This window comes from Schistosoma haematobium, chromosome 1 (genome assembly GCF_000699445.3).
Source record: "Schistosoma haematobium chromosome 1, whole genome shotgun sequence".
Lineage (NCBI taxonomy): Eukaryota > Metazoa > Platyhelminthes > Trematoda > Strigeidida > Schistosomatidae > Schistosoma > Schistosoma haematobium.
Window position 1 is genome coordinate 42,818,381 of NC_067196.1, and position 22,194 is coordinate 42,840,574.

At 36.5% G+C, this 22,194-nt stretch overlaps 1 protein-coding gene across 1 annotated transcript; it reads left to right on the top strand.

The window, feature by feature from the left end:
- Positions 1 to 503: 503 nt before the first annotated feature.
- Positions 504 to 15,660, top strand: MS3_00009871 (UPF0428 protein CXorf56). The gene is made up of 4 exons (XM_051218275.1): positions 504 to 806; positions 4,479 to 4,848; positions 10,277 to 10,657; positions 12,001 to 15,660. The coding sequence occupies exons 2-4, from the start codon at positions 4,498 to 4,500 to the stop codon at positions 12,055 to 12,057; spliced, it is 789 nt and encodes a 262-aa protein (XP_051074120.1). The 5' UTR covers positions 504 to 806; positions 4,479 to 4,497; the 3' UTR covers positions 12,058 to 15,660.
- The last annotated feature ends 6,534 nt before the right edge of the window (positions 15,661 to 22,194 follow it).

The window sequence follows — 22,194 nt, forward strand, 5'->3', positions numbered from 1 at the left end:
CCTTACGAAGAACGCCTCCAGTCACTAGACCTTTACCCATTAGAGTATAGGCGTCTTTGAGGTGATTTATTAATGGCTTATAGTATTCTTAACACTTCTGGACATCCTCTTAAACACCTACTTAAGCTTAGTTCGAATAATAACCTAAGGGGTAACACCCAGAAACTGGAAACACAACATAGCAAGACGGAATGTAGACACAGCTTCTACTCCTTAAGAGTTGTCAAATGCTAGAATTCGCTGCCGGCCGAGCTAGTCCAAGCGACTTCTCAGGAGTCCTTCAAGAGGCAACTTGACCTATTCTTAAGGACCAAGGACAGCATCACACTATGATTTACCAATTTCTTTTCCTCTTTTTTTGTTAACATACCTAGGTTCCTGCCTGGAGGATTTGGCGATCCCCTGCTACTAGACACGGAAGCCTGTTAAGCGAAAGCTTCTTCTATTCCGTCCACAACCATTTGAACCATTTGAACCATTGAATATGTTTAAGTTCCTACTTGGAGGCATCGGTGATCCACTGCTACTAGACGCGTAATCATGTTAAGTGAAAGCTTCTTACATTCCGTCAAGAACCGTTCGAACTGTTTGAACGCACCAGTAATTTTGCCGCCGTTTGACTTTGGTGTGTACAGTGTGACCGGGTTCTTTGGATGCTTTCTGAAGATTTCCTGAGATCCACATGTCGCTCTTGTTTTTAGTGTGTTACCTACGATTTATTCCATCCATTGGCAGTCGGTAATACAGATACAGTTTGTAGCAATCTCATCTGTACGGTTACTGAGGTTACAAGTTTTTGAGGCAGGGTACGAATACATATTCCTTTTTGCCTATAAGTACTTAGTTTGCTTAATGTTTCTAAACGGTGCAGCTGTTTCTGTGGAACATAGTGTTCTACAGTAGAGATAAATATAAGATTTTATTCATTATCGATCAATGATTTTTTGAGTGCTTCAATCGGTTGAGACAGTGGCCAACCGATGTGTTAGAAACGCTATATCGCCCTAGACGTTTCGCTGAATATCACCTCAAATTCCCCAAAGTTTGCAGTGACTTGCCGAATTAGAGTGAAGAAGCTGGAGCAATCGACCAACTAAGTTACATACTCAACTGTATTTAGACTACAGACGTTATTTGTAGTGAGACGGCTGTCGAAAGTGTCATACAATACAGAATGGTTATGTTATTTTTTGGCATTGCTCTTTCATACTGAACTGAGTTTTTATCAAACCTTTACATCACTAATTTAATTTGTCAGTGTACGGTATGTGCCTATCTATGTATATTTGTGCTATCTTTTCTGTAACATTTTGAATCATTTCTCTCGATATAGGAATTAAGTTAGAATAACCATGTATTGGTCTGTTGTAAGCTGTAACGATGTACTCATAAGGACACTAAATTCTGAGGGTCAGTCATGTCATTACATCAGAAAATTTGAAGCTCTCCCTTGTGCAAATTTCTAATGTTATTCAAACGACAATCCCAGTTACTGATTAACTAATACTTTGGTGAACCCAGTCTTTTATCCTTACTCGTAGTATAATGCTTGATTCAATAGTATGTTGCATTACTGTTAAAACCTAAATCTACTCAGCAATAGGTGACAGTTACTAGAGTCAGAAAACTAGTGGCTACATGGTTTCTACTTAAAATTAGGGGGATGGTAGCACGAACAAAGGTCGATAGGTTTCGTTTCTTCATATCACCCATACTTCGTCCATTCAACCCTTAAGGTCCGCATTGTTGGTAGGATCCGCCTACAACGCAAATAATAAAAGGGAAACAAAGGCGAACTTCAGGGAAATGTCTTTTTGAGAGATCGGTGTGAATATACGCAACAATGCATCAAATTATTACCTTTTTCCCAGACTGGAATAAATACTCCAGAACGATAAACTAAAACGGGTTGGGTGTCATTACCTATCATTGTTGGCAGAGAAGTTTTAGAACGAAAGTCAGATCACCTAGATGATTCTGTCGACTTGGGTTTCTCAGAAATGCAAGATGGATAAAGCTGGGCAAAATATCCCAAATTTAAACCACGAAACTCCCACCTCCCCAGTTATCAAGTATGTTATTGATTCATATGTGTTTAAATAAGCCTAACCAAAGTAGTGTCATTTCCATCAGCCAGTGCTTCGACACCTAATAACGATGCAATCTAGGACGAGTAAGTTTAGTATGAGACTGAGTTTAGTTTCACAGATTATCAAAGATAATAACATGGCGAAGCTGTCCTTGGATGTGGTCGAATTGCCTGCAAATATGAGACAATATGCTGGACGTCGAAAATACATTCTTGACTTTTTCGTTGACTTTTCTTGCTGTGGTTTTTTATGTTCAGTAAGACAGACGTATAAGTACTCGTACGAGAGTATGATTCGAGTCTAAACATTTCCTCCAGAATAAGTGCCAGTCTTTTATCGAACCTCTCCAACGATGGTCCATCGTTGAGTCGATTATGGGAGTCGCAACTTCAGATGATGTCCTACCTTATGCCTAAAGTTGGTGCCTGCTTGAAATAGACAGTCCCCATTATCTGTTCACCAAGCCGTAAGACCCTCACAAGCGCCTTTCGGTTTGCTTTAGTTTGCCTACTTGAGCATTAAAATCACCTCGCACCATTACTATATCATAGCCTTCAGCTTTTTGAAAGAGGTTGGATAGCTTCCTACGAAATTCATCTTTGACTTTATGCGAACTGCAATCATCGGGAGCGTAGGCAGAGGCAAAAAATATGCAACAATGTGTGCTATTTTTTCGATTTCTTATTGTCCCTCACAGACGACTGTTTATTGGGATCCAGCCTAACGGACACTTCTGCTTTTGAACTTAACACCAGCTAGGTCAAGAGAAGTAGCAGTGGGGTTTCCAGATACTCGAATTGTAATTCGTGCTGGTTGTTTATGTTTGACGTGGTGAGGTCATATGAATGGCTGTACTTGGATCCTATATGTGCGTTTCGAAGACGCAGCCTACGTTGATAGCGTGAGATTGTAGAGTCCTGGCTAAGAAAGTCTGTTGCTTTATTCGACACAAATTTCGAACATTAAAAGCTATAATATGTAGTTTAGAGAGTAGTTTCAGGAAACCAGAAATAACACTTCTCAAGCGCAAATCATTAGCATTGGTGGGGTGTGATGATATGCCAGAAGGACTGATTGTAGGGATGGAAGAATTATTACGAGTTGAGTGAGGGGTTTTGTCGTGAACAAGATGACCTCAGGCGCTGACAAGGGTATACGGGTAGTTGTTACTTCCCAGCTGTTCATACCGTGGAAGGGTATTCCCTCTTGAGACCTGAAAACAAAGCTGAGTTGGCGATGAGCTTAGTGACCTGGGAGTGTGACCAAGAGAGTTCAACAACTGCTTGTGACCGGTCACGCACGTAATATTTTAATATTATCGACAACTTTGTGTAGAATTTGTTGATGAATCGTCTTCATATAAACCACTGTTTTTTATGTTGGGTGCGCAGATAGTTCGGTTGCTCTTGGGAATTAAAAGGGAGTTCCCGAAGTATTTGGACGGTACAAAAGTGATTTGTTGAGTTCTGCAAAATGTTGACTGTTTAACGTGTTTATTCTTGATAAAAATGAACAAATTGGTGTTAGTTTTGAGGAAGGTAAAAGTGTTAGTTACGAGACATGTCAGTGGGTTAATTTTGGAGAAAATCAGCATCATTTACTCCGGGCTGCGGAAAAGTGGTAATTTGATTCATTGTCGCATATATTCACACCGACTTATCGTAAGGATTTTCCCCAAAGTTCGCCTTTATTCCCCTTTTTTGTTTGCTTGTTGTTGTTAGAGCTGCGAGCTGAACATATCATATAACCCGTAAAAAGGAATTTTTCCCATATGATTCGTCGAGCTGTAATAAAATAATGGTTTAACTAAACAAAATACTTTTGTTTGTTCTGTCTAAGGACTTTCTGATTTCGTCTGATTCAGGAATATCAGGTAGTGGACACTTATTTGTATCGGCTGTATTTTTTAATACCAACCTGCATTAGTGAAATAGTGCTATCAATTGATGCGTCACTTTATTAGTCACAAATGAGTTTCCAGACACATTCCAGTTACTTCGGTGTTAATGTTAGTCCCCACAGAATAGCTGCTTAACAAAGCAGTTTCTAAACTTATCTACTACATACTCAGTGATTCAGACTCGTGGTTAATTAAGTACTTCATAATCACTTAAAAGTCAAGCTTAGCCGGCGCCTTGACAGGTACGTACTTTTCTCAAAGAAACCTCTCGATATTTGCGCCTATATACATAAAGTCAGGCATTGTTTTAATTAGTAGTCTAGCAATGAAGGAGGAGAATAAAATAGATTTTCAGGGGGTTAATATACTAAACCCATTTCTCAGACTCTATTTGGTTTGATATTCGTTTATACTGAATGTTTTTAAGATAAACGTTTTGGTGAATTTTCCGCTTTTTAATTGTGGTAAGACTTACTTATTTTTTCCAGATCATTTTCGAATTGAAATATGAGCAAAGATCATAAACCACGCGTTCGCAAACGAGCAACACATATTGTAACTGATTCGAGGCCACGACATAATTACGGAAGTGAGAAACCACTGTTTGTCTATTCATGTATCTGTGGTCAAATGTCACTGATAATTGACTGTCTAGTTGAGAAACTACCAAGGCGTCCTAGAGATGACGCTAGAGTTATTGATGGATCCAAACGTGCTCATAAAACAACAGCTACGGCTGTTAATCCACTCACTCCAATTTATATACGTTGGCCAAATGGAATAGAGAAGCAGTTCCGCAGGTATTGCAAAAGCTGTGGATTACCAATCTTTTATCGTCACAGTGCAGAAAATTCAACGGTAATTTTCGATAAATATAAAATATTCTCACGGTTCAAATTAGGAATTTATCTTAGCTAGACAAACTATTGAAAACTTGAAATCATCAGGGAACCGTTTCGTCCTTGTGTGGGACTCCTCAGAGGTGTGCACCAACGATTCCACACGCGGGCATCGAACCTAGGACCTTCGACCTCTAAACCACTAAGTGGGCATCCAACGGTGTTGATGTGTAACTTCAATCAATCCACCACACTCCACGATGATCTTCCACTGTCTTCGGTGAGCAACTGCCTCACGCGACACAGTTTAAGTCCACTGATCACGGCTTCTCACTAGAACTCCAAGGGTTTCCGTGTACAGGATCGTTGATGCCCAGTCCATATAGGTCCCACAGTATTAATTATTTATTTATTTAAACACTTGTACATTGGTACAAGGAGGCGCCAAATAGATATGCGCCACATAAATCATTCGATTTATATGAGGACTGGGATACTCCCCGGGTGGCCAAGCCGAAACAAGTGGTTTTCTTAGGAGGCTTATCCCCGAGCGTTTGACCTGAAGGTTTAATCTACAAGGCTGTGGAGTAACGTATGAAAATGCAGTCTCATGGTAGCCAGTAATTAACAATAGGTTAATGCGCTATTTGTTTCCTTAGGATCATGGAGATCATGTACACCATTGGTTTGGAATCAGGGTTTTCCAACTCCTCTAGACTGTTGTTGCTACCTTGACGTGGTGGTCGGGCTTGCCTATCGTGATGAAGCAACGAGCTATACTGGCTGGAACAATCGTTCTTAAAAGTCCTGTCATGCCAGAGAGGTCGGTTGAAGAGCGGTAAGACTAAAAGCAATAAACCCAAGGTCCGAAGGCGAAGTCGTACTGCTGACTGTACAGAGGTGTGGCAGCAGTAAGGTGTTTCCTTCAGACAACCAGCATGACAGCGATGCTGCCTTCCCACAAGGAGGGGTGGGGTTAGAAAAGGTCGGCCCTAAAGATGCACACCTCGTCTTATCACACGGACATCCGTCTCCGCCGGTAGGGTCTCAACAAGTACAGAGCTAACACAAAAATTACCCATAAAAGGTCGTGTGTGACCGACCTCAAGCAGTTGTCCCTTGGGCACTGCGGTCACGCTCCCAGGTCACTAAGACCACCTCTAATCCAATTTTCTTTTCAGGTACCTCCAGAAGAACCCTTCCACGGTGTGGGCAACCGGGAATTGATAACCGCCCTCATACCTCTAACAGCGCTCAAGACCATTGTATTCATAATCAATCTCCGTCTTCACTTCCTATTATTCCTCCTACATCGACTTTCACCTCTAAACTTCCTTTTTCGGCTTCTCCTTCAAGTGTCACCATAGCCAACGATTCCAGTGCGCAAAACACTCCCAGGTCTACTGAAACTTCGCTGCAAACTACACATTGGAGCCTTCAACGTACGCACCCTATGTCAAATCGGTCAACAGGCTTCCTTAGCTAAAACCCTAGAATCTCGTACCATTGATGTATGCTGTGTCTCTGAAACACGCATACAGGATCCCAGTGTGGTCATTCACTTGACCTCACCTCGGCGAAACGGAGAGCCAACGAGATACACCCTCCGTGTATCTGGCGATCCCATGGCTAGTTCTCGTGGCTGACAGATGTAGGCATAACACTAAGTTCGAGTGAACAACAAGCACTGTTAGAGTGAATCCCCGTTAACAGTCGTTTATATGCTGTTCGGCTACGTAAGAACTCGGAAGGATAGGGACACACGTCGTTGTCTTTCAATCATTTCTGCCTACGCTACCACTGACCACATCCCGGATGAAGTGAGAAATGACTTCTACAGGAAGCTTTCTGAACTTCTCCAGAAAGCTCAACGTTCGGACATAGTACTTGTAGCAGGTGACTTTAATGCCGAGGTAGGTAGATTAAACCAAACAGAAAGACATGTAGGTGGGTATTTTGGTATTCCGGCTCAGCGAACAAATAGTGATGATCGTCTGCTGCAACTGTGCTCAGACAATCGTTTATTTTTAGCAAACACAAATTTTAAGCATAAGGAGAGACATCGCCTAACATGGCTCTGGAAACGATGAAGAGCGACAACAGATCAGATCTATGTTAAACAAAAGTTTAAGGAACGACCGTGAGCAGTGGTGGCCAACGAAAGCAAAAGAGATGGAAAAGGTGGCGGCTATAGGGAACACAAGACAGCTCTACAGACTAATAAAAGAAACTGGAATTAATAAGTCATGTGTAAGTGAGACTATCTCGGAAAAAGACGACACCCTCATCTGCTCTCAGTCCAGACGTTTAGAACGATGGGCGGAACATTTCAGAGAACAGTTCAGCTGGCCTCCAGCTACTCTACAACTACCCTCCATTCCCAGACAGTGTGAATGGAACATTGAAGTAGGTCCCCCAATTCTAGCAGAAGTCCAGAAGGCTATAGTTAATCTGAAACGAGGAAGAGCAACTGGTAGTGATGGATTGGCTCCAGATGTCTTGAAGTATGGTGGTCAAATTTTAGCGATCAGGTTGACTAATGTTTTAGCTCAAATCTGGGAATTGAATGTAATCCCATCTGAGTGGTCACAATCACTGATCGTCCCAATATATAAGAGAGGGTTAAAATCATCCTGTGACAACCATAGAGGGATTAGTTTAACTAATATAGTATCTAAAATACTAGCCTCGATAATTATCTTGGGTGCTGTTAGAGGTATGAGGGCGGTTATCACTTCCCGGTTGCCCACACCGTGGAAGGGATAATTATCAGACGCCTAACTAAGACTCGTGAACTGCGAACACGAGGGAATCAAGCTGGCTTCAGACGTGGTCGTGGCTGCATCGACCACATATTCACCATTCGTCAGTTTCTAGAACACAGGCATACTTATCGGCAGTATCTGTCATTGAAAGGCGTACCTCAGAAGTACATAAACCTTGTGAAGGCTCTTTACTCGAACACTGCTAGTCAAGTGAGAGCTTATGGCGAACTGTCATCTGCTTTTGTAACCTCAAGTGTGTCCGTCAAGGCTATCCACTTTCTCCATTTTTATTTAACTTCATCATAGACCTACTGATGGAAATAACACTCTCGTCGACTGAATTCTCGGGTATTGATCTCCTTCCAGGAGGTCCACTTATCGACTTAGAATACGCAGATGATATAGTCCTGTTTGGTGAAGGCGCTGATAGAATGCAGAGTCTTTTGTAGCACTAAGCAACAATGCCAGGATGTTTGGAATGCGCTTCTCTCCCTCTAAATGCAAGTTGTTGCTTCAGGACTGGTCTGCGTCAACACCTGAACTAAGGATAGGGAGTGAAGTAATCGAACGCGCTGACAACTTCACTTATGTTGGAAGTCTGATCAGCCCTAATGTGTTGGTGTCTGACAACATCTCTGCACGGATTCGATAATCTCGCTTGGTTTTTGCCAACTTACGTCACCTATGACGAAGTCGAGATATCCGTCTATCAATTAACGGACGAGTATACTGGGCGGCAGTCCGTTCTGTTTTAATTTACGGCAGCGAAACATGGCTATTAAGAGTAGAAGTCACTCGTAACCTACTAGTATTTCACCACAGATGCCTTAGAAATATTGCTGGCGTCTGCTGGGATCACCGGGTAAGTAATAGTGAGGTTAGACGCAGGGTATTAAGGAATGATGGTAAATCAGTTGATGAGGTTGTGTATCTTCATCGACTGAGATGGTTGGGCCACGTGGTACGTATACCTGAACATCGATTACCACGAAGTGCAATCCTAACCGGCGTTGGGGATGGTTGGAATAAAGTTAGGGGCGGCCAAACTGAAACGTGGCATCAGTCAGTGAAGTTACTAACTTCCGGTCTGAGGCATGTTGGTAGATGCAGACAAGTTGGTTGGGGTCCGCGTGACTATCGTAACCAATGGTTGGAGACTCTTGGTGACATGGCTCAGAATCGGTCACAATGGCGTTGGTGTATACACTCTCTGTCTTCCCTCAAACTAAGAGATTAAAATCGCTTCATATCTTTCTTTCTACGAACTAATTCTTTCTTCCTGTACTATATCCTTATTGCAATCTTTCTTTTATATATTACCACCTCTGAATTAACTACTTTTACGAATGCGGTGTCCATCTTGTTGTGTTAATGAGGTATGGCAACTTGGACCGATGCATATATGTGCCTGGTCCTAAGTTGTAGCTGAATGACTGACTCTAGGTGGGTCCTCCGTATCAACCAACCCGGTTAGAGCGCCGGACACTCATTTTTCGTCCTCTCGATTTCATAAACAACAGTAACGTCTTGAGAAGGCAGGGAGTAGGACTTCCCTGACAGTGGTTCTATGTACGTGGTCATGTGAGAGCATTTCTAAAGAGAGCTGACTCTGCCTTATAATAAATCTAAGGTCTATCATGGATAAAAATTATTTATCAAAGTCTTGCATAAACCCTTCATAGACTACATTGCTTTATCGGAGTGATAGCTAACCACCAAGAAAAACTCAGATGCATTCTAAGATTTTGAAATCAGATTTTCCTTATAAATCAATACCGAAGTGAATAAACGTAGTTAAGTACCTTGTGCCATAAAACTCAAATATATTTGTCATCAAAGTGCTCAGTGATTGTAAGGAAGTGAAAAACTAACAGGCGAACCTGACAAGCCAGATGCTAATACACTTGCTTTCCGTTATGTTTTTAAAGATATACTCCCAGTTAACAAAACTTAAAAAAATTCTTTAATTGCTAACTGCATTCATTATCTAAAGGGTTAAAACATTCTTATGTTTGTAGCATGAGATCACTAATAAATTACACATATCTACATACAACTCAGCTCCGGACACACGAATCTGCAACCACTTATCGAGTTACATTGATAGGAAAGTGATAATATGGGCAGCTTTTACGTATCATGATCGAGACCTTTCCCCGAATCCGGAAAATCATGTTTTTGTAGTTTTAAACCCGTCATTCAACTCACATTAAGATGTAATTTGTTTTGTGAGTTAATGTGTTATTTTTCATTATTATTAAAACCACTTCACTTTAACGTATATAAGTAATAATTCACTTTACTGTCAATCATGTTTACATTATAATTTATGGATATTTGACATAAAAAAATGCTAGCAGGTATTACTCGTGGTATTAAATACTTTATGATCTATGGGTATGATAAGTAGCTAATTTTTTATCAATCTGTCGATTCTAAAATTACTTTCCCCTTTGATAATACGTACACTTACATGTGATGATGGAAAATTCTACCTGACTTCGAATTTCAAGTGAATGAAGTGGTCTGAAACGTCGTAATCCAAAGGTTGCTAGGTAACCCTTTATACTACTAAATGATACTTGCATTTATCGTGTTACTATTCAAATAAAGAAAGCTCAATCATCCACTGTCTTATTATTACGACTAATCACATGGTATACGTTTTTTTCATTTAACTAGACTGAATTTATTATAAAGAATGCATTAAAACTTCAAGATGATCAAGCTGCATTATCTGCATCTATGTTATGTCCGAAACGACCAACTGCTGCGAAGCATATTGATGAAAGCTCTGCTAATGCCAGATTACTCGAAGCATTAGCTGCTGAGGCGGCTGCCCTACAGCAAAGTGAAGCCTCGAATAACGCCCCATTGCGTCGAAGTGTTCAACAACAAGAAACTACTCAAGGCATTGATACCGCTGTCACTGTTTCTACTATTGAAGATGAAGAAGAGGAAGCCGAAGCAAAAGAAATAGCAGATTCGTATGCAGCCAATGCTCGTGTCATTGAACAAGAAATGATTCGACGTGGCATCATAAAACGCCGTTTGGTTGATGAGGTAAATAAATTTACGCAGTCATATACCATTTTTTAGATGGGCATTTTATTTTACTGTTAAAAGTCTATTAATGGATATTTAATTTAATATTTTTTCCTTAGAGAATTAAATAAATAATCTTAAGAGTACTATTTATCATTAACTACTTAAGAGTCGCCCCCAAATGCCCTGGTACGGCCGAGAGTGGTCAAAGTCCTCCCTCTCGAAATGCTCTCACATGGCCACGCGTATATAGCCTTTGCCAGGGAAGTCTTACTCACTGCCTGCTCGTGACGGGGGTGTTGTTTACAAAATTGAGAGGACGAAAAGCGAATGTCCGGCGCTTTAGTCGGGTTGGTGGACATGGAGAGTCCATTTAGGGGAGTGGGAAAACCCTGATTCCAAACCAATGGTGCACATGGGCTCCAGTATCTTAAAGGAACGAATGGCGTATGAACCAATCGTTGGTCACCGGCTACCATGAGACTGCATCTCCTTACGTTGCTCCACTGCCTTGTGGATCAGACGTTCATGTTGAAGGCTCCGGGTGTGGCCCCCTAAGAAAACCATCTGTTTCGGTTTGGGCACCCGGGCAGTATCACAGCCCTCACACATATCAAATGAGATTTGTGTGGCGCATATGTATTTGGTGCCTCCTTGTACCAATATCTATGTGTTAGAATAAATAAAAATAAATAACTCTAAATTCAAGTTCATCTTTTGCAACTCCTAACTAGCTGGGGCTCCAGTCAAAACCGTACTTGATGTGAATTAGGTGGATTCCAAATAGTACATTATGAATTTTCACAAGTTGTATACAATCAACGTCATTGCCATATATGATTGTCAGAGAGGTTTAATATAATATTTATGGGCCCTCGCCTGAGCTGAAAATGTTTTTTTTATGTTTGGAAGTTAAAATTATTCACTAACGTTTAATAACAAATGATAATACCTTTTTACAAGTAAATTAGTGTTGACTTCACTGTTGCGTCATTGATTAAAAATTAAGGAACATCTCTGTGATTTGAATATTTCTATAGACTATATAGAACAGGGCACATAGAATTTCGCTTCACTTATCATGTTCAATGTTGTAAAGATATAATTTTCAAGTTTATGATTTTTAAAGTCACAACATACTTGCCATTAAGGCAATTATATAATAATGGTAGTATGTTATCTACTTTACAGATAATTAACTACTTTAGTTATCTTGAAACTTTTCATTTGGCTTGCCAACCTATGTAATAAATTTTTATTGTACATGAGTATTAACAATAATAATACACAAGTTCAAAATAATTATCAGAAAACTTACTACAGTTCGATGTGAACTCATCGATTCTATGTTTATTTAACAGGCCAATGAAGAGGCTCAACAAAGGCGAATTCGAGGGACGTTAATTGAAAAGCAATAATTCTTTTCATAAAGAACAAAAAATCACTACGAATCTATGGTTGATTTTTTATATCTGTAAATACGAAATTATGTTATTTGGTGGTTTTCTTTAGCTTCAGAACCAAAATATTTCTTAATAACTACAATGTTTTTCAATTAATTAATACTGATTTTTAAAAAAAGTGTATTTTCCCAGTCAAGTCATTTGTTCTCAATAAAAATTTATCCATCGAGTCAATCAAAAATGTACGCTGTATGAATACGATTTTGCGTCATTTCTGTATATTAAATTTGCTCTATCTGTGCAGAAGCAAACGCTGCCTGATAGCAGAAAAAACTGTCCACAAGTAGTATCTTTTATTACGAATTTCCTTGTATGATTTTCAATATCTCTTATTACAACCCAGGACTTGTCAACAAAAAATAATCTACGATCTCGGCGGAACTGATTCTCCTCGTATGATCCAGTTCCGTATCATAGGCAGAGAGGTGTCCACCGATATATTCAGGCCAAGACTAATATCGTAAAAAGATCAAAATGTTTACATTAACTGATCCCAGAGTAGTGACCACTGTGGCTTCCATATAGGCCTTATCTATTGGTTAAATATAACATTATATTACCACCGTTCTGCTCTTTTGATTCTGTGGTTGTAATTGTAACTAGTCTTTTTGAACTATTTGTTTAATTCTAGTCGACCAAGTTAAGCAGGAAGATTAAAAAACAAGCTCTTAGTTTTCAAGATCTTTATATCTTGTGGATACAACTCAAATTTGTATGCTCAGTATATTTTTCAGTTAGAAGCAATCTGATTAAGACGTTTTCCTTGATAGCCCTGTTTATCTGGTGTATTTGAAATTGTTAGTCATCGTCGTTGGCAGACGAAATATGGATTTTAGGGACTATATTTACTAGTGAGGTTTTTGTCATGAAAATACTTCGTAACATAGATAAAGTCGGCGAAAAAAAACACTGAGATGCCTCGACCAATTGATCGACGAGCACTGAAGTACATTTAGCTTCTGAAAGCCTTAACTGGAATAGACAATAAACAGTCAATAGATGGTCAACTAGTTTTCAGTACAACGAAACCCATAGAACACTGGCATGATATTGATAAACTGAAGATTAATAATGAAAAATCATCTTGGAGTTACGGGTTACCAACAGTGTGCAGAACTTGAGATATTAGACAAAATATTTGATCTATGATAATATGTATGTACATTTGTGTGTTTGTGTAAAATAGTGACGAAACGAAAATATCCAATGTCATTTCGTAAATAGATTTCGGAGGTAATTGTCAGAACACCCTGAACTTAGATATTCATCAAAAAGGCTTGCCGGCAGTCGTGAGGAAACTGATATTTCTTAGTGGCTTGTAACCCTGGCTACTCAGTTTCACATTATGAGATGTTACCACTGGGCTTTTGTAGTTGTGAGTGACTTCTCATAGGACTGAGATTTCTACATTAGTTGGTTACTGAGAATTGGTAGTTATCGCCAGGACTTCGTCCAACCACTTAACATCAAAACACAATGCACGCAATGTCAAGTCACTAAGACTAGTTGCCACGGTGCGACTTGATAGCATTTGAATCTCTTAACAACATGCTTTAACAAAATACCTTTAAATGACAATTTAAAATGATTTCACTTCTAGATTTAAAAAATGTCTAGACTTGCTTAAAAATCGAATATACAGTTTGCAAAGATCGTAGGTTTTCATTGACATTTTAAACAAACGTGATTGTGTTTCTAATTAACGCGATTAATTTTTTCTGCAACATTTCGATTTTTCCATTGATCAAGTACACGCTTTTAATTGTGTCTAATCAATTAATATAAAGCATCAAGTGTTGAAACTATTGAACAAATACAGTAAAGCAATAAACCGAAAAGAAAATGTAAATTTACTTTGTAAAATAAAACTGTGGGCGTATAGTGATGATGAGTCATAAATAACGTTATAAAAAGGGAAATAGCTTTTCAGAGTCATCCGCTTTCTAGAGTTTACACTTGCGTTGAACATTGTACTTCGATAACAATAATGTGAAAGTCCGAGCCACTTTAAATAGATTCAGTAAACAATCCCATTTATGGTTGCATTTCGAAATAAATTATTTAGACTTATGATGCTCGAAACCAATAATAAACTTACATAAATTCTTTTTTATCTAGCATGCACTTCACATTCAAAAATACAGATCCATTTAATAAACGGATGTAAAATAAAATGTTTGATTTTTTAACAAACATTCATTTAATAGTTGAGACTATGAGTCAATTGAAGCTAGGTCACCATGGGAAACCTGGAAGCACTGGTCGACCGTTTCGTCTTATTATGGGACTCCTCAACAGTGCACATCCACGATCCCGCCTCACGAGATTCGAACCCAAGACCTGTCGGTCTCTCGGGCTAACGCTTAACCTCTAGACAACTGAGCCGGCATCCGACAGTGTTAATGTCTAACTTCAACTAATCCACGAAGTTGAGCGACACATTCACCATTATCTTTAGTGAGTTACTATCTCACAACAGACCCGGTTGAACTCCACTGGTCACTGCTTCTCACTAGAACTCCAGGAAATACCTGAAGTATTTTTCTAATCTTTTTTTACATTTAGGCAGAAAGTAGATTGATTTTTTTAGAAAAACATCAACAAAGTATTATCCACAATAATTTTTAAAATGAAAATCAACGCTGATTTTATTTTGATTGATGTTTTATGTTATTGGACTTCGATGTTTATTATTATCATTATTATGTCTAAACAAACTAGTTAGATGTACTAATTGATAGACGAGAAGAGTATATATCTCTTCTGTACTTTTGTCTGAAAAAATGTTCAATCGTCAAATTCTCCATCATAATCAGCATAGTATCATTAAGGAATCAAATAGTTACGGTTTTATTAAAGATAATGTTTTCATTACTGTCTGACGTCAATAAAAACCTGTGAGTATTGGACGGCTGTTTTCATTCTAATTTAAATCATCTCAGAATTATATGACCATAAAGCCACAAGCGGTCGAATTCAAGACATCTAAGTATCATGAAGGGTATGATACTTTTGAACTATTTTGCTAATATCCGGTGGTCTACATTATTAGGTTCAGTTAGTTCTCCACATAGTCCTACAATTATCTTAACTGCACCACTGTTCCAACACAATTGAAATCCACCTGTCATTGTTTTTCAGAAGAAATTTATGAACCTATCGTGAAGCTAACCTTCTGTTCATACACTAAGAAATCTGAAACGTTTATGTCTCACAATAAGATTCTATTTACTGAAGTTGAGCATCAATTTCGTATCATTTATGGATTTACGCACGAAATCGATCAGTATATCGTTTTAGATTCTTTTTTAAAATCTACATATTACCAATAATTCCACCTAATTTTGTATTCATCCGTGTGAAAATGATCCTCCATTTTATTCTTGTAAACGCATATTTAATGACTTTACGTATCATAAAAGCATGCCCCGAAAATTGTTTACAAATATTTATTTCTTGCACAATGATGAATACTAAAATATACAATAAGTTAGTGGTAATCATCCCCTCGAAGACATTTTTTTCTCTTCCTCATATGGCTAATGCCTATTACGTAGTTTAATAACCGAATAATTGGGGTTGAAAATTAAAATCTTTGGGGGTGAACATCAGTTTCTCAAAGACCGCACATTAGATTTACTAAGGAGTACTGATTAGCATATAAAATAGACTTAAATCTTCACAATAATAACATTCAACTACCTAACACTGATCGTAATTTACAGTATTTTCGACTTAAAAGTGTGAATAACTGGGCATCTGATCGATAGAGTTCGGTTAATACTAAGGATTCTGCAAGACACATTGTTTATAATTCAATAAATAATTGATATCATAGGAATGTTCACTTCTTGGAACTCTTTTTATCATCCATCATATATATATATATATATATATATATATATATATATATATATAATTGACTTGCTTTAATTGCTAGCTGAATGATATTATAATCACTAATAAGTTAAAAATTTATAAGGTTGATAATATTCACTATTTAAAGTACACCTTAAGTGCAATGAGACAACCTTGTAGTGTTTCCCACTTTTGAATGATTCTTCAGTGAATCGTCTTCCATGATGTAAATAATCCTTAAAATAAGACTAACTTTTGCACAGTGAAATACGGTAAAATAAATTTTAAGGCTTGAAAGACAGATTATAATGATATGCTAAATGATTATCTTATTATATAGTCGTGTTAATTATTCTAATCTGAATGTGCACTGATTCGACATGTCATAAAGTTAATTCATGTTACTAGTTAATTTAGAGAGACCTTGCGTTGTTCTGTTTCATTCTGCTAGATTGAACTGATGATTTTGTTGAACGTAACTTAAGAAATGAAAATCTTTCACTAATGTCAAATGTCTTGCTTTACGTGACAAAGTATGATGAGTAACAGAAAACTATTTGCTTTGAGAAACAAGATTACTCAAGTGTTTTATCCATAATTGTATGGAAGTCCTTGTTTTAGTGTCATGCTCCACAGTTAAATTTATTGTCTAACAACTTCACCTTACTATATTCCATGTCGTGGTCTAATAATTCCACAGTTCTAATTAAAATCTATTAATCAGGACTTCTCATGAGTCGGGAATTCATTTCATCTCTAGCCACTTCCTGAAGGGCTTAGAAGATCACTTTTTACCATTTCGAGTCAGAGAGCAACAAACAGTCATTTTTCCCACGAGCTCACATGAGAATAAAACTAAAACCTCAGGTTTTTAAAATTAATTATGACTTATGTCAGTCATAATTTTAAATTCCACTGGTCTTCATTTTCAACAGTCCTCTTGTGCTACTATCTATGAGTTACTTTCACACTTCCGATTTCGTTGACTTCATTTGTCTTAAGTTTCGAACAAAACGCTTGATAATTCAGCTGGTTGCTACTCACTAGTAAAAACCTGTTATCTAATAATCAAGATAGTTTGTGAGAATCAGTTGAAAGTAATTTTAATCAAAAATTATCATTAACTAAATGAAATGGAAGGAAACAATGTAAAGTTCTTTATTTTACTGATTTAAAATGAAAGAGTTTATCAGGCTAAATATAGATTCTCTACTTTTAACTTTTATGTCAAATATCTGGACTCTGTATTGACTGTACATTGTGTAAGCGTTGTACTTCATTACATATTATTGTTAAAATAATGTATTGTAAAGCTTTTAATGGATAATATTATCTTCAAAAAAAATTAAAAAATAAAACATGAATATTTAGTTAAACTAGTAATAAGGAAAATACATGCTGCTTGGTTGTTTCAGTACACACACACACACACATACACATAAAAGACACAGGTCACTAAATAGGAAAGTATTGGTAATATTATTTGACCTACCTCATTAACTGTCACAATTTCTAAGTTATTTTACGCATTTATTTTATCTCAAGGTAAACACAAAGTTTACTGGGTTTCTACAAAAATTGTACACTGAAAAATGTCAGAAATCTAAAAAAAGAAAAAGAAATCCTACTGTAAGTAACATTGAACTAATTAGGATTAATGTCAACATGAAATAGATAAAGTAAATCGATATTGTATAGTATCTACATTATAAAGTACTTTTAGATGTTCACTAACATTTTATTTTGAACATTTAGATTACGAATAGAGTGTTTGAAAATCTGCGGTAAACTATCATCGCTGAACTTTTGTTTAATTACTCTTCTGTAACAATTTTGATTTATAAAGGAAATATGACAAAATCAACAACAATGTTTTGACAAATATATATATGAAAAGATTATTGTGGATCTTAATTTATGCCATTAGATGAAAGTGTTTTTTTAAAATATGCACTTTAAAGTTAATTTCTCCAGTTTAACACTTAAGATATAATGTATGTGAAATATTTAGTAACTGTTACATTTGACTACTTACTACTGGTCACCTGAACTCGTGAATCGAACGACGGAAGATAATAGATCAAGATTTATTTGGCACTCAAAACTAATCGAAATGAATAACTGAATACATTGATTTTTATGTGATTTTAATAAACGAATTAAACTGAGAATTAGTTAACTTTAATTAATTAATAGTTTACTGAATAAACATAATTATGCAATATAAAAAAATAGATCATCTATGATTAACTGATGTAATCGATATGATTATTCCTTCTTAAACGATTGGAAAAATAAATCAGTATTATAGGTCACTGACATTCCAATCGATCAATTCTTTCCTTATTATGTTAATCACAGTTAATTATAACCATCATTATTGTGTGTAGGCTGTGATACTGCCCGGGTGCCCAAACCGAAGCAGGTGGTTTTCTTAGGAGGCCACACCCCGAGCCTTTGACCTAAAGGTCTGACCTACAAGGCAGTGGAGCATCGTAAGGAGATGCAGTCTCATGGTAGCCGGTGACCAACGATTGGTTCATAAGCCATTTGTTCTCGCGCGATACTGGAGCCCATGTGCACCATTGGTTTGAGATCCGGTTAAAGCGCCGGATATTCGCTTTTCGTCCTCTCAATTTCGTAAACAACACGCCGCCACGAGAAGGCAGTGAGTAAGACTTCCCTGGCAGAGGCTGTATACGCGTGACTGTGTGAGAGCATTTCGAGAGGGATGGCGAGCCCACCCCACTCTCGGCCATACCAGGGCATTCGGGGGCATGTTAATCACAAAACTAGGTTTATTGTTGAATTTAATTTTCGATGTGAATAAGTCGTTACCTAACTACTAGACTTTATTTGGTTAGAGGTAATTAATTGAAAGTGTAGCACCTAGGTTTCATCCTCCTTGATACTCACGTTTCAGGCCCATCCTGCCTGAACTGATAATCTGTGTCATGCTGGAACCAACATAAAATGATGGACTAATCAGCGGCTCTGTTTGTTTAACATTATCTAATTTGTTACTGTATTACTACTTAGAAAGAAGAGATTTTTGAAAAGATTTTGTTGGAAATATTTCTGTTTTTCTAGAAATTAAACCTAAATGGCTTCCCATTCTAGTTATTTATGTATTCGAAAATAATACCTAGTACGGTTAGATTCTCTAAAATTGATATCAACTTTTACACTGTTTTCATAAATCCTTCTTCTCAATCGCCAACCTCTTAAGCTGGTAATTCTCTACATTTTTTACTCAATATGTTAGTGCATAAAATATTATTCAGGATTAATAATAATAAGTAAATTACCCTTATATTACTTTTACTAGGCTTTTGCTTTATGTATGCATATTTATGTGTTCTGCGCTTATTGATACGTTGTATTTTTTGCCCCAGTGTAATAATACTCATGTGTATCATCCAAAGAATAATCCTTTGACTTGTACAACTGCCATGTCACTCAAATGTGTCAATATCAATCTTAATTTGTGTCCTATTATGTCATTGATGAGATCCAAATAAATAGTCTTTGATAAAGCATTTTTTCATTATTTAAATACAATTTTTATCCCAACGTCGAATTAGTAAGGAAAAGTTGAGAGCTGTAAATCATAGAATAATCGATACTTATTCTAGTTTTACATTCCTAAGCGAATACTCATTTAATAGCTAGAATTTTTATCGAAACTAAAAATAGTAAACGTTTTTCATTATACAGGAAATGAAAATACATTTCGTCAAAATCTGTCTAACTTGGACCATGACTAATAGACGATTGACCGAATTTATTTAATCAAAGATGGATAGTGGCTAGCAGTGGAATCCAGGACGCGTGTTTCATCCTATTTGAGAGCACTAAATATCTTTTGGATAACTCTGAGATCCTCCAGTCATTCATTACAGATACATCACAGAGATTAAGTCTATCATCTTGGATGACTTAAGTGAAGAAGTAATACTGATAAATGAAGGAAAATTTTACAGAGAATCCGTAGATTGAACAGTTTATAATAATACCTAGATATCTGATTACATCTAGCCATACGGTTTTGGTCTCAACAAAATTTCATTATGAAACAGAGTTAAAAGTATATTGGCCTATTCTAACATACATTATATCCCGAGGTTTATCACGAATACCGCTTGAAAACGTAGATCAAAATTATTCTTATTCTCATCAAGAAACTAATAGGAAGATTTTGTTACTCCACAATAGACGATTGTTTGCAAGTTAGCTAAAATGATACAAATGTTCGGTATGTAAAATCTCTAGCTTTAACCAGTATAAAATTTCCGTCTTAAGAACTATTTTTCATACTTCTTCCACTTTTTTTAATTTTTGTAATTTTGTTTTTATTGCTTTTGAACCTTATAACTTCTCAACATTCATCTCTTGACTTTTACGTAACTATCCTATTGACCATCCGTTAAAATTCTGTTCCTTCTTTGTTTCTTATATTACGCAACGTAGCAACTTCTTGATTACTTTGAATATTAATAATCCTCTTTCTTCCAATTACTCAATGTTAATTTAAATGTCATTATGTAATTATTACGTAACGTATCCACTCGATGAGTATTATATTATTATTGTAAAGCACATATATATTAGTGTAGAGCCATGATGAAAAACTAATTGAAAAGAAATTTCTTTGCTCAATTCTTTCCTTCTTTATTAACCATTTTTATTATGATACTGTATTTTAATAACTGTATGTTGGCGTTAAAAATAATTTATCTGTGTTCACAAGCTTGTTGTTGTTTTCATTTAGCGAGGACACAAAAAGCTAGAAACAATGTAGGCGCCAAGAAATGGGCCGAAAATATGGAATAGCGTTGTGGAAAATAAAAAAAAAGAGGGATAAAACAATAAGTTAGAAAGATGTAACTTTCATGTATTTCCATGATGTATATTAATAGATCAGTAGAAGTATAAAACGATTTTCAGAAACTTCAATTCGAGCCATGTTCAAGTTTCTGGACAACTAAGAACTGACGTAACACAACAGGTTGTACTATCACTTTACTCGAATTTTTCTTGCGTCAGTAAACAATACTTCATCATATATATATTCTTGACACTTCCCTCCGTAATTATTTGATATTCTAGCCGAAATCAAACAGATCTCATAAGTTCTTATGATCGTAATACCCTGTTACTTCGCACCAACTTCTTAAATTTACATGTTCCATTCTCTATCCAAGTCCCCTCAAAGCAGTTTTAAGAATGTCAGTGGTTGTGAATATTGAAGATTGAAATGAAATTTGTCACTGATGTTTAACACCATTGGTGATCTTATATAAAATGAGCAGCTTTATCTAAAACAGTTAGACATTTATTAAAATCACAAAATAATTGTTATTTATCATCTATTGACTATGTCTTAGTCCATTTCTGCATCTCTAAGTTGTTTTTGGCTGGGTAATACAAAGATGAGAAGAGCTTTTCATTTTTTAGAACCCGAGACTTATTGTAATTGTTCTTTATTGAGCTGAGTAATAGACGATGTGAAATTTGTAAGTAAAGCTAAAGATTCAACTTTGATAGATGAACAGTGATGGATTATATCCAATGTTTATCCACATTCACGTTCATAATGATTTCAAGAGGTTTATCAGAACAAGACCATGTCGAGAATTACAAACATCATGTTTAGATCATGAGATTTTTATTGATGAGTTCGTGTGGTTTTTACTTTTTTGTGTTTGGCTTTTAAGTAACTTTTTTAACCTTAGAAATAAGAATTTTTTCTAGTCAAATTAATAATAAACACCAATTTTTAAAGTGTATCTTTAGTTTATTTTTCCTTATAACCGCACTATTTGTATTTCGAATGTTATTTGTTTGCAAGACATGATGGCAGCATTATATATATATATATATATATATATATTCAACAGCTTTTTACACGGTGATTCATTCATAAAAAAATTAAGGCACAATATTTTGTTTCTGTGTTTGCACGTATATGCATATAAGGCCAAGTATGTTCACGTATGCCCATGTTTATTCCGAAAATTAATGATATATATATATTGTTTTGTTTTCGTAAAGATTATCATTTATTTAATCCTAATAACAATAATAATAACAATAAAATCTAATTCAATACTAGTTCAGTTATTTATACTACCTATGTTGTTGGTGCTGACAGCTGCAATCGAGGATAGAGAGCGACTGAGAGATAAGGTGGAGGAGTAGAGTCAAAATAGGTAAGAATAAAGTTAACGCTAG

Bases quoted from the DNA above. Each gene is read 5' to 3' on its own strand.
- MS3_00009871 (XM_051218275.1), top strand. From the start codon at position 4,498: ATGAGCAAAGATCATAAACCACGCGTTCGCAAACGAGCAACACATATT. The intron at 4,849-10,276 runs GTAATTTTCGAT...TCATTTAACTAG, and splicing joins ACAGTGCAGAAAATTCAACG to ACTGAATTTATTATAAAGAA. The intron at 10,658-12,000 runs GTAAATAAATTT...TTTATTTAACAG, and splicing joins AACGCCGTTTGGTTGATGAG to GCCAATGAAGAGGCTCAACA.